This window comes from Calonectris borealis, chromosome W (genome assembly GCF_964195595.1).
Source record: "Calonectris borealis chromosome W, bCalBor7.hap1.2, whole genome shotgun sequence".
Taxonomy (NCBI): Eukaryota; Metazoa; Chordata; class Aves; order Procellariiformes; family Procellariidae; genus Calonectris; species Calonectris borealis.
The window spans coordinates 55,784,725-55,799,556 of record NC_134351.1 but is presented as its reverse complement, the minus strand read 5'-3'; the positions used below and the strand labels follow the sequence as shown (position 1 = coordinate 55,799,556).

Below are 14,832 nucleotides of genomic sequence, written 5' to 3'. Positions count from 1 at the left end.
TATTGTAGGTCTCATTTTCATAGAAGTTTGTTTCTCAGAAGAAAAACAGCTTTTTGGTCTATTGGAATACTTTAAAGTTATACAAATTCACATGTGAATATCCTTCTCTCTTCAGTTTCAGGTCCTATCCACAGGATTGTTAGGTAAATAACTGCTACAACAACTCACCTTCAACTGCGCTGGATGTGTTACATTCTTCAAATTCAATAGGGCCTTAAAGAAATGACAATGAAGATAAACATTAGGTTAAATTTAATCTCAAGTGAAGGTCAAACCCTAAGATATTTTAACAACTATTAATATTTCCTGAAAATACAAAATAATCTAATTAAAAATGTAGGTGGTAACTGAAAACCACAATTACTCTGCCAATGGTCAAACAGATTGCAAAATCATACATGTACAGCAAATCATTAAATATTTTCACTCTTTCATACTGTAAAATTAAAATACTAGTGCATACTGTCTAAATGCAATTTAATTGCCTATGTTATTACAACCACATGAAACATTTCTAATTTGTTTCCTCTTCTCATTCAAAATTGCATCTATAATATAGTATCAGTGTAAGGCTTTCGATTTATCTTCTTTTAATGAACAAGAACTATGTAAAGAAAAATCAAAAAGGAAAAAAGCATAGCTATAGCCCTAATTTTGAGATTCACACTTTTTCTAACTCTGTATTGTTAGTTCCTCTGTTTCCTCTTCATAGTCAATTACCTGGACAGTTAAAAGTGATGTGCAGAATCTTAAACATAGCAATAAAGAAGATAAAAAGCTTTTAAAAAATCATTAAGAGTAAACAGGACAAAAAAGCAGAATGCACTGGTTAAGTGCCTGTTGTGGTTTAACCTGGCAGGCAGCTAAGCACCACACAGCCTCTCGCTCACTCCCCACCCCAGTGGGATGGGGGGGAGAATCGGAAGAGGAAAAATGAGAACACTTATGGGTTGAGATAAGAACAGTTTAATAATTGAAATAAAATATTAAAATAACAACAACAACAACAACAACAACAACAACAATAATAATAATAAATGAAAAGAAAGATAACAAAAAGAGAGAGAAATAAAGCCCAAGAAAGACAAGTCATGCAAATGAAAAAAAAACCAAAAACAATTGCTCACCACCCGCGGACCGATGCCCAGCCAGTCCCCGAGCAGCGGCCCCCCAGCCAGCTTTCCCCTAGTTTATATACTGAGCATGACATCATATGGTATGGAATATCCCATTGGCCAGTTTGGGTCAGTTGTCCTGGCTGTGCCCCCTCCCAGCTTGTGTATCTCCAGCCATGGTAGAGCATGAGAAGCTGAGGCCTTGACTCTGTGTAAGCACTGCTCAGCCATAATGAAAACATCTCTATATTATCAACACTGTTTTCAGCACAAATCCAAAACATAGCCCCATACTAACTACTATGAACAAAGTTAACTCTATCCCAGCCAAAACCAGCACAGTGCCATATCTAAATAAATTCATTATTATGGCTTCCCATTATAGTTGTGTGACAGATGCATTCAACTCCTTAACCAAACTAGTGGTAGTTTGGTACAGGCTCCAAAGGAGGTAAAGGCCTAGGCTGTAACTGGGCCAAGAACTCCTCCAGTTTCAATCTGTTCTCTGAAAACCCACAAAGGAGCAGAGTGACACAGCGAGCATCGATGCCTATGAGCTTGGAACACCGATCATGCGATTAACACATGAATAGCGGGTGGCTTTTCCACGACTCATTTATCAAGGAACAAAGCAAGCTGTGGGTACAAGGAGCCTCATGCATACCTTTCCCATTGCATGTAATTTGACTACGAGCCAACCACTTTATCCCATAAATATGACAGCCTAAGGGAGCCACCTTTGAGCTCTCCCTGCTAGGCAGCATGGCTGCATGGCAGTGATCTCTCCTTGAGCTGGGACACCTCTCAGGGTTGCTCCTCGAGGCAGAGAGACCTTTTACCAACGGCAGATCTTTGGTAAGTGACCAATATCGCGCATAACCTTGTATTATAGTGCACTAAGATTTTGTCTTGGTAACTTTGAATCGTTGTTATATCCTTTGTGCAGTACAGTTATAGAGTGAACCTTGCCATCGAACTTTGTTAAGTCGCACTTTTACAACATCATATTTCAATAAAACCACTTTTGCTGATACCTTTGACAGTGGTTATTTAAGCGGTCTAAATCACCCATTCGCGACAAATTGGCGTAGTCGGGAGGATCCTAAATCAGGATTCGCGACAAGTTGACACAAGGTAACAGTCAGTTTTCATTGCAAAGGGCAGTCCTAACCCGCATTCTTTCCATCTGGCTAGGTCTAGAATTTATTTAACCCTGCTGTGAGCCATTTTAGGGAGCAAACTTGCAGAGAAAGTGATTTTCAATAAGACCTTGTTCAGGGAGTTAAAATGGCAGAATCACACCAGCACTTGTGCAAGTGCAAAGAAAGCAGAGAGCACATGCAAACAGGCACCGTTACTTTCAGCCCCTACTAAGAATTAACCCCTTGGCCCATATTTGAAATGGTAACTTGCAACTGAACCAACAAAAGTAAAACCAAAGTTTAGCATGTTAGCACTGTGACACAGGGGTTATTACTTATCTTTCTGTAATCATTTTGAGGGAGTATACACAAGTTTATATATACACACGTTAAAGATAAGACAGAGGAAAAAAACCCACAAAACTGTTCCCAATTCTATACTCTAAGGTAGCCAAACTTCCCCCCCCCCTCCCCCACCATTGCACCTTATGCAACTACTTCAAGTGAGAGATTGAAATCTTGAAAATTTCAATTACAAGCAACTGGAAGTAAATAGATTGTGGAAATCTCAAATACAGAAACTACTTTCACTCCTGCCCCAAAACACACGTGCTAGTAAGTACTCTGCTTTATTTATCTTTATTATGAAATTACAATTATTCTAGAGCATCCACCATAAAACCAAGAGCTGTGCAATTTTCAGGGTGTTTTCACATAAAATAAAAGGTGTACTTGCAAGCATTTTCCAGTTTTCACTTGTACTCTTTTCAAAATGAATATGTCATACTCTTAGTCTTAAAATAAGTAGCTGATATAAACAGATCTTAGATACAAGAAACATGGAGACTACAAGATTCAGTTTGTTTTTAAATAGTACAACATAGCAAATCATTGTGCTGCAATTAGAGATGCCACAATGAAAGTAAAAAATAATTTAGCTGTGAATTAGCATTGTGAATTACACAACTAGGATTAACTGCATGAATCAAATACAAATTAAGTACCTCAAATGGTTCTATTTGTAATGTAACCCCCAACATGTATATTTAACTCTTGCAGTGTAAATCTGTGTTCAACTCAGTATAAACACTACATTTTGATAGCATTTCTCAAACTGCAAATGAAAAAAATTATGCTTCTGTCAAACAAATAGAAAGACAACTGAGAATCTGACGATGTAACTTGATACTCACTGATGTTAAACAAATTTAATTATTTTAGACATTAGATAAAATCTACCAGATATTTTCTTTGAAAATTGGCAGAGATCTAATGATTTATTTTTTTTTTAAAAAAAGGTATGCTCAAAGTAATGACTTGTATTTATTGTAATTAAGACCGAGTCTGCAAAATTTTCCCTGCCAGTAAAAAAAACCTGGGTGCTTGTAAAACCAGCAGGATGAGAATCTGGGAATAGAACCCATCAATATCCCATTTATCATAATGTAATTGTTTGGCCTCCAAATTAAGCTCTTGCGAGCAGAATATCAAAAGGCCAATCTCAAATGGCAGTCTTAAATGCCCTTTAAGTTTCAATTATTAAATAACTTCAAATGCAAGTTTAATTATTCAATATGACAAGACGAAATACAAAATCCTAACAGCGCTCCCATTCTACTACATATTGTAAATACACGGACATTTTAAGCTGTTCTTCCAATCCCTTCTCCTTTGCTCTCCATTAAATTCACAGTAAAACAAAGTCAGTGTGCTCCACAAGTCAGTAAATCTGGGTGTCTTACAAAAGAAAAAGCAACAACAAAAAAAACCCAGAAAAACTGATTCAGGGAACTGTAAATGTCTACATCCTCACACTGATTTAATCAACATTTTATTTTAGGTATTTAAACTCTATTGTTCAAAATATATTGAGCAAAAAATTAAGAAAAATACCATAAAACATAGAAGCTGAAGAACAAATCAATTACTTCTTCAGCACTACACTTCAGACAGTACTGTTTCTTGCTTCTACACATATTCCCATTTGGCCAGGAAAAAAACAAAAGCCAAACCAACCACAAACACTCATCCCCAAAACAGAAATAGAAGGAAAAAACTGTAAACAACAGACACTTAAACATATTTTTAGAGAAAAACAATACTCAAGCTTTTTCAGAATACCATCTTTTTCTTTACCCTTCCCAGCTACTAAGACTGATCCCCAGACTTTTAAGACTTTTACACTAATGATTAAAATATATAAATATTCAAGGCTCAAGTAAAACTCATCCTTATTTCAGATCAGTATCTTTAACCTTCACTTCTAACACAAGCAGAAAGCAAAGATTTTCTTTAACAACACCAGGTTTCTGTATTTTGTCCATTACATTTGCCTAACACTTGTCTTTGAGGGTGTTTTTTTTACAGCTTGATAAGAGACAAACACTCATACTTAGTACTGAAACACACACAGATATGATGATCAGATTAGTATTTTCAATTTGATTTAACAGAAGCCGGCTTACCCCCCAAAAATTCACCTCGATCTTGCAACAATGTATTCTTTTCTCATAGGGAAGACAATAAAATGCAATCTGAAAAACTCTCAGTTACTGAAGAATTGGCAGAGATAGTAATGAGACGGAAGCTGTGCAAAAAATTTCAGTAAGCAGGTCCCACTTTTCTCTATGAAGTTAACTTGGAAATTTTAAATATGCTTTCTTCTTAATGATACCTATTAGCTTATTTTATGCTTCACCAAAATGGGCAGTTAATAGACAAGTCCCTTCTCCCCACACACTCACTCTCCTTCCGCTGCATCTACTAGCTGCTTTACTGCAAGAAACATAACTATGAAAACAAATTGTGTGATTCAGTTAAAATTCTAAAGCATCTTTTGATCCTAACTTACTTTTCCTATTTAATTCAAATTAAGGGCCTTTCATCCTTTGGAAATCCAGAAGTTTAAGATGCTAGTGGCTGTTGCTAATGAATCCACAAACATTAAAAAAATTAAGTTTAGCATTTTCCTCCAATCCCCAAAGATGTTTGCTGTTTTTCTAAAATTTGTATTTAACCCACCCCACCAATACAACACATGTTGCACTATTTCATTGTAGCAAAGGCAAATTCATACATTTTGCCCTTCTGAGCATAATAGAGTGAAATTTGTAGCAGTTCTTAATTTTCCTGAGGGTTTTGTTCTGTAACTTCAGTTCTCCCAACAGTTCTGTTTCCTATATGCCTGCTGTAGAGAGTACTACTTTTCGTCTGGGAAGTAGTATTTTTAAAGAAAAAAAAACATTTCAGAAATATACATTTTCTGTGGCTCTCTATGGTGAACCAATTTAGAAAACAGGATAGCTGTGATGAGCTTTTGGTAGCCCACATAATAGTTGGAGTCTCCCACGGGCAGATGGCTTAGTGCCCAAAGAGGTAACAATACTGTAGCCCAGCCAGAAGTGTGTCCTGTGACCACATTGTCTCCCACTAGAATCAGCTGCAGTCTCCTAGCCAGTCAAAAGGCCTTAAGCACACATATTGCTATGGAAGCATACCATCAATAAGGAATTTGGATGCTTTCTCAAGAAGTTCCCCTGCACTGTCCACTGTACTTGTGCATCTGTAAACAAAAACATCTACACTATCATTGCAAAAAAAAAAAAAACAAAACTCAAAAAGCTTTCTCTGAACCACCAATATAATCTATCTTTCTGCTTCCTGCTTCCTTAATCATTAGATGATACAGTCAAAAACTCCTAGTGGGTTGGCATTAATGGAGATTGCCAAACAGGTGTAATATATAGATGCAAGCCAAAGCATGCAAACTCATGTGCTGGTAACACAATAACTTTCTGTCGTGGTTTAACCTGGCAGCAGCCAAATAACACGCAGCCGTTCACTCACTCCCCCCACCCCCAGCGGGACGGGGAGAGAATTGGAAGGGTAAGAGTGAGAAAAACTCGTGGGTTGAGATAAAGACAGTTTAATAGGGAAAGCAAAAGCCACGCACGCAAGCAAAGCAAAACAAGGAATTCATTCACCACTTCCCATCGGCAGGCGGGTGTTCAGCCATCGCCAGGAAAGCAGGGCTCCATCACGCGTAACGGTTACTTGGGAAGACACACGCCATCACTCCGAACGCCCCCCCTCCTTCTTCTTCACCCAGCCTTATATGCTGAGCATGACGTCATATGGTATGGAATAGCCTATTGGCCAGCTGGGCCAGCCGCCCTGGCCACACTCCCTCCCAGCCCCCTGCACATCTGGCAGGGCATGGGAAGATGAAAAGTCCTTGACTAGCGTAAACAATACCTAGCAACAACCAAAACATCAGCGTGTCATCAACATTATTCTCACACTACATGCAAAACACAGCACTGTACCAGTTAGGAAGAAAATCAACTCCATCCCAGCCAAAACCAGGACACTTTCATAACAGCTACAAGGAGATTTTAATGTAGATGCACTACCTCTTCACTATGAGGCAGAAAAGTTTTCTTAACAGACTTATGCTCAATGATTGAAGTATAGACAAAGGGTTAACTCCAACAAGGATTTCAGCTCAAAATCTGGAAGATTAATTTAACTGCATTGATACTTTTGTTTACAGAACCTCATGCTGCATAGTCTAACCAGCAAAATTTCTGAAGCAAGAACACAGATTCACTGTCCGTTGCAATGTCCAAAGAAAGAAAAGCGGTTGTTTCACATTTAAGAGCTATTGCAGATGATGGGGACGGAAGTCATTCCCTGAAGTAGTCTCTTGACCTGGTTCCGGCTGGGACAGAGTTAACTTTCTTCCCAGTAGCTGGGGGGGGTGCTGTGTTTTGGGTTTGGTATGAGAGGAGCGTTGATGGCCCATTGATGCTTTGGTTGTTGCTGGGTGGTGCTTGCACCAGGGACTTTTCGGCCTCCCATGCTCTGCCAAGTGCAGGGGAAGTTGGCAGGGGGGGAGCATAGCCAGGGCTGTTGACCCAGCTGGCCAATGGGGTATTCTATACCATGTGACAACATGCTCAGTATAAAAACTAGGGGTGGGGGGGCTCTCGCGGTTCGGGACATGCGGTCGGCGGGTGGTGAGCAGTTGCATTGTGCATCACCTGCTTTGTATATTCTGTTATTGTTGCTGTTATCATTGTTATTATTACTGTTCTACTTTCTTTGATTTCAATTATTAAACTGTTTTTACCTCAACCCGTGAGTTTTCCTACTTTTGCCCTCCTGATTCTCTCCCCCATCCCACCGGAGGAGGGGGGTGAGTGAGCGGCTGCGTGGTGTTTAGTTGCTGGCTGGGGTTAAACCACGACAGTCCTTTTTGGCGCTCAACATGGGGCTGCGAAGGGTTGAGATAACAACAGATTAACTAGAGCGTATTAAGGAATCTATATCTGTTAACAGTTGCTGGTCACAATATTGATTCGTCTGTTCTCGATATTAATTTATCTGATCTGCACCATGCTCTTGTTTTTGCTGTACCTGTTAAAGATTGGAGTTGGGTTTTGTAGTCTGCTGTGCTCTGCAGTGATTAGTGATGTTTTCCCTGGGAGATTTCTTATTAAATCACTGGCATTGGGGGTTATTTGGTATTTGGGATTTGTAATGAAGCCGTTACTGTATTTCGGGTACCACCTCATGGAGACCATTAGCAATTATACCTCTTCCTCTGAGAGGTTTTTTATGGAGGAAATAGAGAATGGCACCCTCACTACCTTCCTCTATGATGTCATCTCCTGCGTTAAAATAACTTGTCAGTACCTTGAACATCCCTGGGTAGTTAAGATACATCTATTGGTATTCCTTGGGAATATTGTTTCGGTTTTGGCCAAGGTTAATAAGCAATTTAAGAATACCACCCAGAGATCTGCTCCAAGGCTGGATAGTTATGAGTGGCAGGGCGAGTGGGATAGCGTGGGCAAATGCCTAGGATGGTGGGCACCCCCCGTGTTTTGGAACTTCACCCCTGAGCAAGTGCAGAATCCTGAAAAATTAGTAGAATATTTGGAAAAAGTATGCTGTCACCCTGGCCATTCTAGGGAGACACAAATCACTACAATGTGCTGGGGCCTGGCCCACGCCTACCGAGCCCTGTTCAAAATTATTCAGAACCCTTAAGGGGAACAAAAGGTCTCTGCATCTGAAGACAAAGCAACAGGCCCTGTGGCTACCCCACCCCCCACGGCAGGCAGGGCGGCTACTCCGCCCCCTGCGACAGGGAACCAACCCATGCTGGTATCAGTCTCCCCTATACAAAAAAGAAAACACACAAGAAAATCAGCTCGTTTAGTAAGGGATGAAGATGAACCAGGGCCATCACGAGAACAGGAGGAGAAGGAGGCAGAACCCGTAAATGAGATGGTAACCACCCGATCCCTATCCCTGAGTGAGCTGCGAGATATGCGAAAAGACTTCAGCCGTCGTCCAGGCGAGCACATCGTCACCTGGCTGCTCCGATGCTGGGATAACGGGGCCAGTAGCCTGGAATTAGAGGGTAGGGAAGCCAAGCAGCTGGGATCCCTTGCTAGGGAAGGGGGCATTGACAAAGCAATTGGACAAGGGGCACAAGTCCTCAGCCTCTGGAGGCGACTGCTGTCAGGTGTGAAGGAAAGGTATCCCTTCAAGGAAGATGTTATATGCCACCCAGGCAAGTGGACCACCATGGAGAGAGGTATCCAGTACCTGAGGGAATTAGCCGTGCTGGAGGTGATTTATGATGTCCTGAACAATGAGCAGTTATCCAAAGACCCAGATGAAGTCCAGTGCACCCGACCCATGTGGCGGAAGTTTGTACGGAGCGCACCAGCGTCACATGCAAACTCATTGGCAGTAATGACCTGGAGAGATGGAGAGGAACAAACGGTGGATGAATTGGCTGGCCAACTCCAGCAATATGAAGAAAGTCTCTCTTCCTCCCTACGGGCCTGTGTCTCTGCTGTGGAGAAACTGTCTCGGGAGTTCCAGCAACTCAAAGAAGATAGGTCCTACTCCCCACCTGTACGGACCAGTATCTCGGCCATTAGGAGTAAGTGTCCCTCTGCTCAAGAGAGGAGACATCGTGGGTACACACCCCAGGGCACCCTGTGGTTTTACCTGCGTGACCACGGAGAGGACATGGGGAAGTGGGGTGGAAAACCTACCTCAGCCCTACAGGCATGGGTACGTGAGTTGCAAGGAAAAACAATCACACAAGGGGGTTCTCCCAGGAAAAATGCTGCTCCAGTCTCCAAGTGAGCAGTTCCCCAGACAGAGTAGAAGGGCTGATTCCACTTCTGATCGTAATAAAGGGACTTCTGATTCGTACTTACAAGAAGTGGGTAGCAAATACGAAGACCAGGACTAGAGGGGCCCTGCCTCCAGCCAGGTGGAGGAAAGGGACAATCGGGTTTACTGGACTGTGTGAATTCGAAGGCCTGGCACATCAGAGCCACAGGATTATAAGGCTCTCGTAGACACCGGTGCACAGTGTACCCTGATGCCATCAAGCTATGAAGGGGCAGAACCCATTTGTATTTCTGGAGGGACAGGGGGATCCCAAGAGTTAACTGTGTTGGAGGCCGAAGGAAGCCTAACCGGGAATGAGTGGCAGAAGCACCCCATTGTGACTGGCCCAGAAGCTCCGTGCATCCTTGGCATAGACTACCTCAGGAGAGGGTATTTCCAGGACCCAAAAGGGTACCGGTGGGCTTTTGGTATAGCTGCCCTGGAGACGGAGGAAATTAAACAGCTGTCCACCTTGGCCGGTCTCTCGGAGGACCCTTCTGTTGTGGGGTTGCTGAGGGTCAAGGAACAACGGGTACCAATTGCTACCACAACAGTGCACCGTCAGCAATATCGCACCAACCGAGACTCCCTGATCCCCATCCATGAGCTGATTCGTCGAGTGGAGAGCCAAGGAGTGATCAGCAAGACTCGCTCACCCTTTAACAGTCCCATATGGCCAGTGCGAAAGTCCAATGGAGAGTGGAGACTAACAGTAGACTATCGTGGCCTGAACGAAGTCACGCCGCCACTGAGTGCTGCCATGCCGGACATGCTAGAACTCCAATACGAACTGGAGTCAAAGGCAGCCAAGTGGTACGCCACAAGTGACATCGCTAAGGCGTTCTTCTCCATCCCTTTGGCGGCAGAGTGCAGGCCACAGTTTGCTTTCACTTGGAGGGGCGTCCAGTACACCTGGAACCGACTGCCCCAGGGGTGGAAACACAGCCCTACCATTTGCCATGGACTGATCCACACCGCACTGGAACAGGGTGAGGTTCCGGAACACCTGCAATACATTGATGACATCATCGTGATGGCCAGTCCATCGTGATGGCCCATCCCTTGGGCCAGTCTAGGCAGGACAAAATGTGAAGAATGTGCTCTACACTGCAGCCGGGGAGAATGGCCCTACCTGGAGCCTCTGGCAGAAAGCCCCAGGGGAGACTCGAGGTCGACCCTTAGGGTTCTGGAGTCGGGGATACAGAGGATCCGAGGCCCGCTACACTCCAACTGAGAAGGAGATATTGGCAGCATATGAAGGGGTTCGAGCTGCTTCGGAAGTGGTTGGTACTGAAGCACAGCTCCTCCTGGCACCCCGACTGCCGGTGCTGGGCTGGGTGTTCAAAGGGAGGGTCCCCTCTACACATCATGCAACCGATGCTACGTGGAGTAAGTGGGTCGCACTGATCCCACAACGGGCCCGAATAGGAAACCCCAGTCGCCCAGGAATCTTGGAGGTGATCACGGACTGGCCAGAAGGCAAAGATTTCGGCATATCCCCAGAGGAGGCGGTGACGTGTGCTGAAGAGGCCCCACTGTATAACAAACTGCCAGAAAACGAGAAGCAATATGCCCTGTTCACTGATGGGTCCCGTCGCCTTGTGGGAAAGCATCGGAGGTGGAAGGCTGCTGTATGGAGTCCTATACGCCAAGTTGCAGAAACTACTGAAGAAGGTGAATTGAGCCAGTTTGCAGAGGTGAAAGCCATCCAGCTGGCCTTGAACATTGCCGAACGAGAAAAATGGCCAGTACTTTATCTCTATACTGACTCAGGGATGGTGGCAAATGCCCTGTGGTGGTGGTTGCAGCAGTGGAAGCAGAACAACTGGCAGCGCAGAGGTAAACCCATCTGGGCTGCCGCATTGTGGCAAGATATTGCTGCCCGAGTAGAGAACCTGGTTGTAAAAGTACGTCACGTAGATGCTCACGTACCCAAGAGTCAGGCCACTGAAGAACACCAAAACAACCAGCAGGTGGACCAGGCTGCTAAGATTGAAGTGGCCCAGGTGGATCTGGACTGGCAACATAAGGGTGAATTATTTATAGATCCATGGGCCCATGACACCTCAGGCCATCAAGGAAGAGATGGAACATACAGATGGGCTCGTGATCGAGGGGTGGACTTGACCATGGACGCTATTGCACAGGTTATCCATGAATGTGAAACATGCGCTGCGATCAAGCAAGCCAAGCGAGTGAAGCCTCTCTGGTATGGAGGATGATGGCTGAAATATAAATATGGGGAGGCCTGGCAGATTGATTATATCACACTCCCACAAACCCACCACGGCAAGCGCTATGTGCTCACCATGGTGGAAGCAACCACCGGATGGCTGGAAACATACCCTGTGCCCCATGCCACTGCCCGGAACACCATCCTGGGCCTTGAAAAGCAAATCTTCTGGTGACATGGCACCCCAGAAAGAATTGAGTCAGACAACGGGACTCATTTCCGAAACACCCTCATAGACACCTGGGCCAAAGAGCACGGCATTGAGTGGGTCTATCACATCCCCTACCATGCACCAGCCTCCGGGAAAATCGAACGATACAACGGACTGGTAAAGGCTACGCTGAGGGCAATGGGTGGTGGGACATTCAAGCATTGGGATACACATTTAGCAAAAGCCACCTGGTTAGTCAACACTAGGGGATCTGTCACTCGAGCTGGCCCTGCCCAATCAAAACTCTTACGTACTGTAGAGGGGGATAAAGTCCCTGTCGTGCACATAAGAAATATGCTGGGGAAGACAGTCTGGGTTACTCCTGCCTCTGGCAAGGGAAAACCCATCCGTGGGATTGCTTTTGCTCAAGGACCTGGGTGCACTTGGTGGGTGATGCTAAAGGATTGGGTAAGTCCGGTGTGTACCTCAAGGGGATTTGATTTTGGGTGAAAACAGCCAATGACCTGAATTGTATGATGTTAAGTACTATATAATACTGTACGTCATCACTTCCATGGTTGCTATATGTCATATCAATGGTATTGCAGTAAGAATCACCCAGATTAATGAAGAATGAACTCTGATGAAACCGAGCAAAGTGCAACTATGATAGAACCGGACAAGTGCAGCGATAATGGAACCAGAACTGTCTTCAGGATGCAACAATCCAACACCACACACCATCTCTCCTGCCCTGAAAGACTGTTATGACAGATGGAGCCCAAAGTCATGGACTAAATGAACTCAATGGACATTTTAGAGGGATGGCCCATAGACTAAGGGACTGATATCTCTGTGTACATATCAAAAGGCAGGAAAGGTCGTGGCGATTAATTGGAATGTATTGGGAAATGTGTGACCTGGGCATGACGTAGATGGTATGGAATAAGGGGTGGATACTGTCCTGGTTGCGGCTGGTATAGAGTTAAGTTTCTTCGTAGTAGCTGGTATAGTGCTGTATTTTGGATTTAGTATGAGAAGAATGTTTATCACACACTGCTGTTTTAGTTGTTGCTAAGTAGTGCTTACACAGAGTCAAGGACTTTTTAGCTTCTCATGCTCTGCCAGGTGCACAAGAAGCTGGGAGGGAGCATAGCCAGGACAGCTGACCCAATTGGCCAACGGGGTCTTCCCTACCATATGACGTCATGCTCAGTATATAAACAGGAGGCATGGTCCAGGAAGTAGCGATCGCTGTTTGGGCATCGGTCGGCGGGTGGTGAGCAATTGCATTGCGCATCACTCATTTTGTATATTCTATCATTATTAGTAGTAGTAGTAGTAGTAATAGTAGTATTAGTATTTCCTTCCTTTTCTGTTCTATTTAACTGTCTTTATCTCAATCCACGAATTTTACTTTTTTTTCTGATTCTCTCCCCCATCCCACTGGGTGGGGGTAGGGAGTGAGCGAGCGGCTGTGTGGTGTTTGGCTGCCTGCCGGGTTAAACCACAACACCATGGAAGCAGACAGCTGCTATTTGCAAGAGACTGAAGCAAATAAATCAGAAGTGGGGCAGTTCTTAGGCTTTTGAAAATGAGGAAGCTTTGGTTTGCCAGAACAGAAGAGAGGAAAGGTAATTTGAATAAATGGACAATTTTGATTTTAATTAATCTAACAACGTACAGTAAGTGACACTGGCATAAAATAAGCAACAGTGAGTCTGCAGCTCAGGATGCATCTCTTAGACTGTGAGAAAATATATGTACTGGTTTTCTTGTTCCAAGAGGCATGTGAGTATGTAGACTTTAATGACACTAAAAGGCAAAGTGGATGGCTAGCAATAAGGAGATACTGATCTTATGAAGAAAATGTAATTACACTGATACAATTGCACTGTTAATTATACTACAGTACCTACTACATATTTAGCCCACATCTATGGGAACAGTATTTTCAGAATATACACAAGGCAACTACAGAAGAGGGTTTATAAATAAAAACCTTACACCTGCTACTTAATTTATTTACAAAGTGACTCTAATTGTCTTGAAGACAGTGAAGTTCTTTGTCAACTACCTTGAAAACAGTTACAAAACCTATCTCTAGTATACTGTGAGGGAGTCATTGGGAAGATAAACGTTTTGCTAAGGTGAAAAGAATAAAATAATTTGCACTTTCCTCAATAGAGGGAAAAAAAAGTTTTATTGTTTGGATTCTTATAGAAACAAGGCAAATACAAAAGCCAACTACTATTACTAGGAATAAAAACATAATATTATGTCATACCCTGAAAAAGAGCCCCCAGGAAGTATATCAATGAACTGGAAAAATCCTGCCCAGCTAAAAAGGTAAACAAATCAAAAAGTCAACAAATCAACTAAAAACTGTTTTACATTTGTATCTGCTTTTGGAAACTGTCTCCTTTCTAGTTTAAGGGGGGTATGAACAACAGAAAAATGTTATCCCACCCAAGCATATATTTTTATTAACTACATTTTATTTTCAATAACTGGAAACACTCAGGCACTCAAAAAAAATTCTGCCCTTCCCCCCCATCCCAAGGAATCAATTTACACACATGCATGCACACATATAAACATTAACATATCTGTTTCAAGCAAAAGCTTTTAAAAAAACTCCATAAATCTGTACTTGTAGTTACAAATATAACAACAAAGCATATTCTTTTTTTGATAAAAACAAAAGTTTGTCTCTCTGAATGTAAATCATGCATGAAAGGAGGACAATTTTTTTAAAAAGTGCATATGCTTCACATGCTGCTTCAAATGGCAAAGCTTTGTGTGCCTGGCTCAGTGCCAGTTGACAGCTCAGCTGGATATCAATGCACATTCAGACCCCCTCCTTGCAGCATGTCACTTCCGAATTGTTTCTGCAGTAGAAAGTTTATTCAACCTTTCTCTCAAATTCAGTGGACTGACCATCATTCTGCTATTTAATCATAGCAGAACAGGTCATTTTTCTGACAGCAC

The 14,832-nt window shown here is 43.1% G+C and overlaps 1 protein-coding gene across 3 annotated transcripts in view; it reads right to left on the bottom strand.

The window, feature by feature from the left end:
- LOC142074855 (F-BAR domain only protein 2-like) overlaps positions 1–14,832 on the bottom strand; it is a 159,467-nt gene that overhangs the window by 66,764 nt on the left and 77,871 nt on the right. For all 3 annotated transcript variants that reach the window (XM_075135765.1, XM_075135766.1, XM_075135767.1), the window contains one exon: positions 169–213. In XM_075135765.1, the coding sequence (XP_074991866.1) occupies positions 169–213 (45 nt within the window). The remainder of the gene's footprint in view (positions 1–168; positions 214–14,832) is intronic.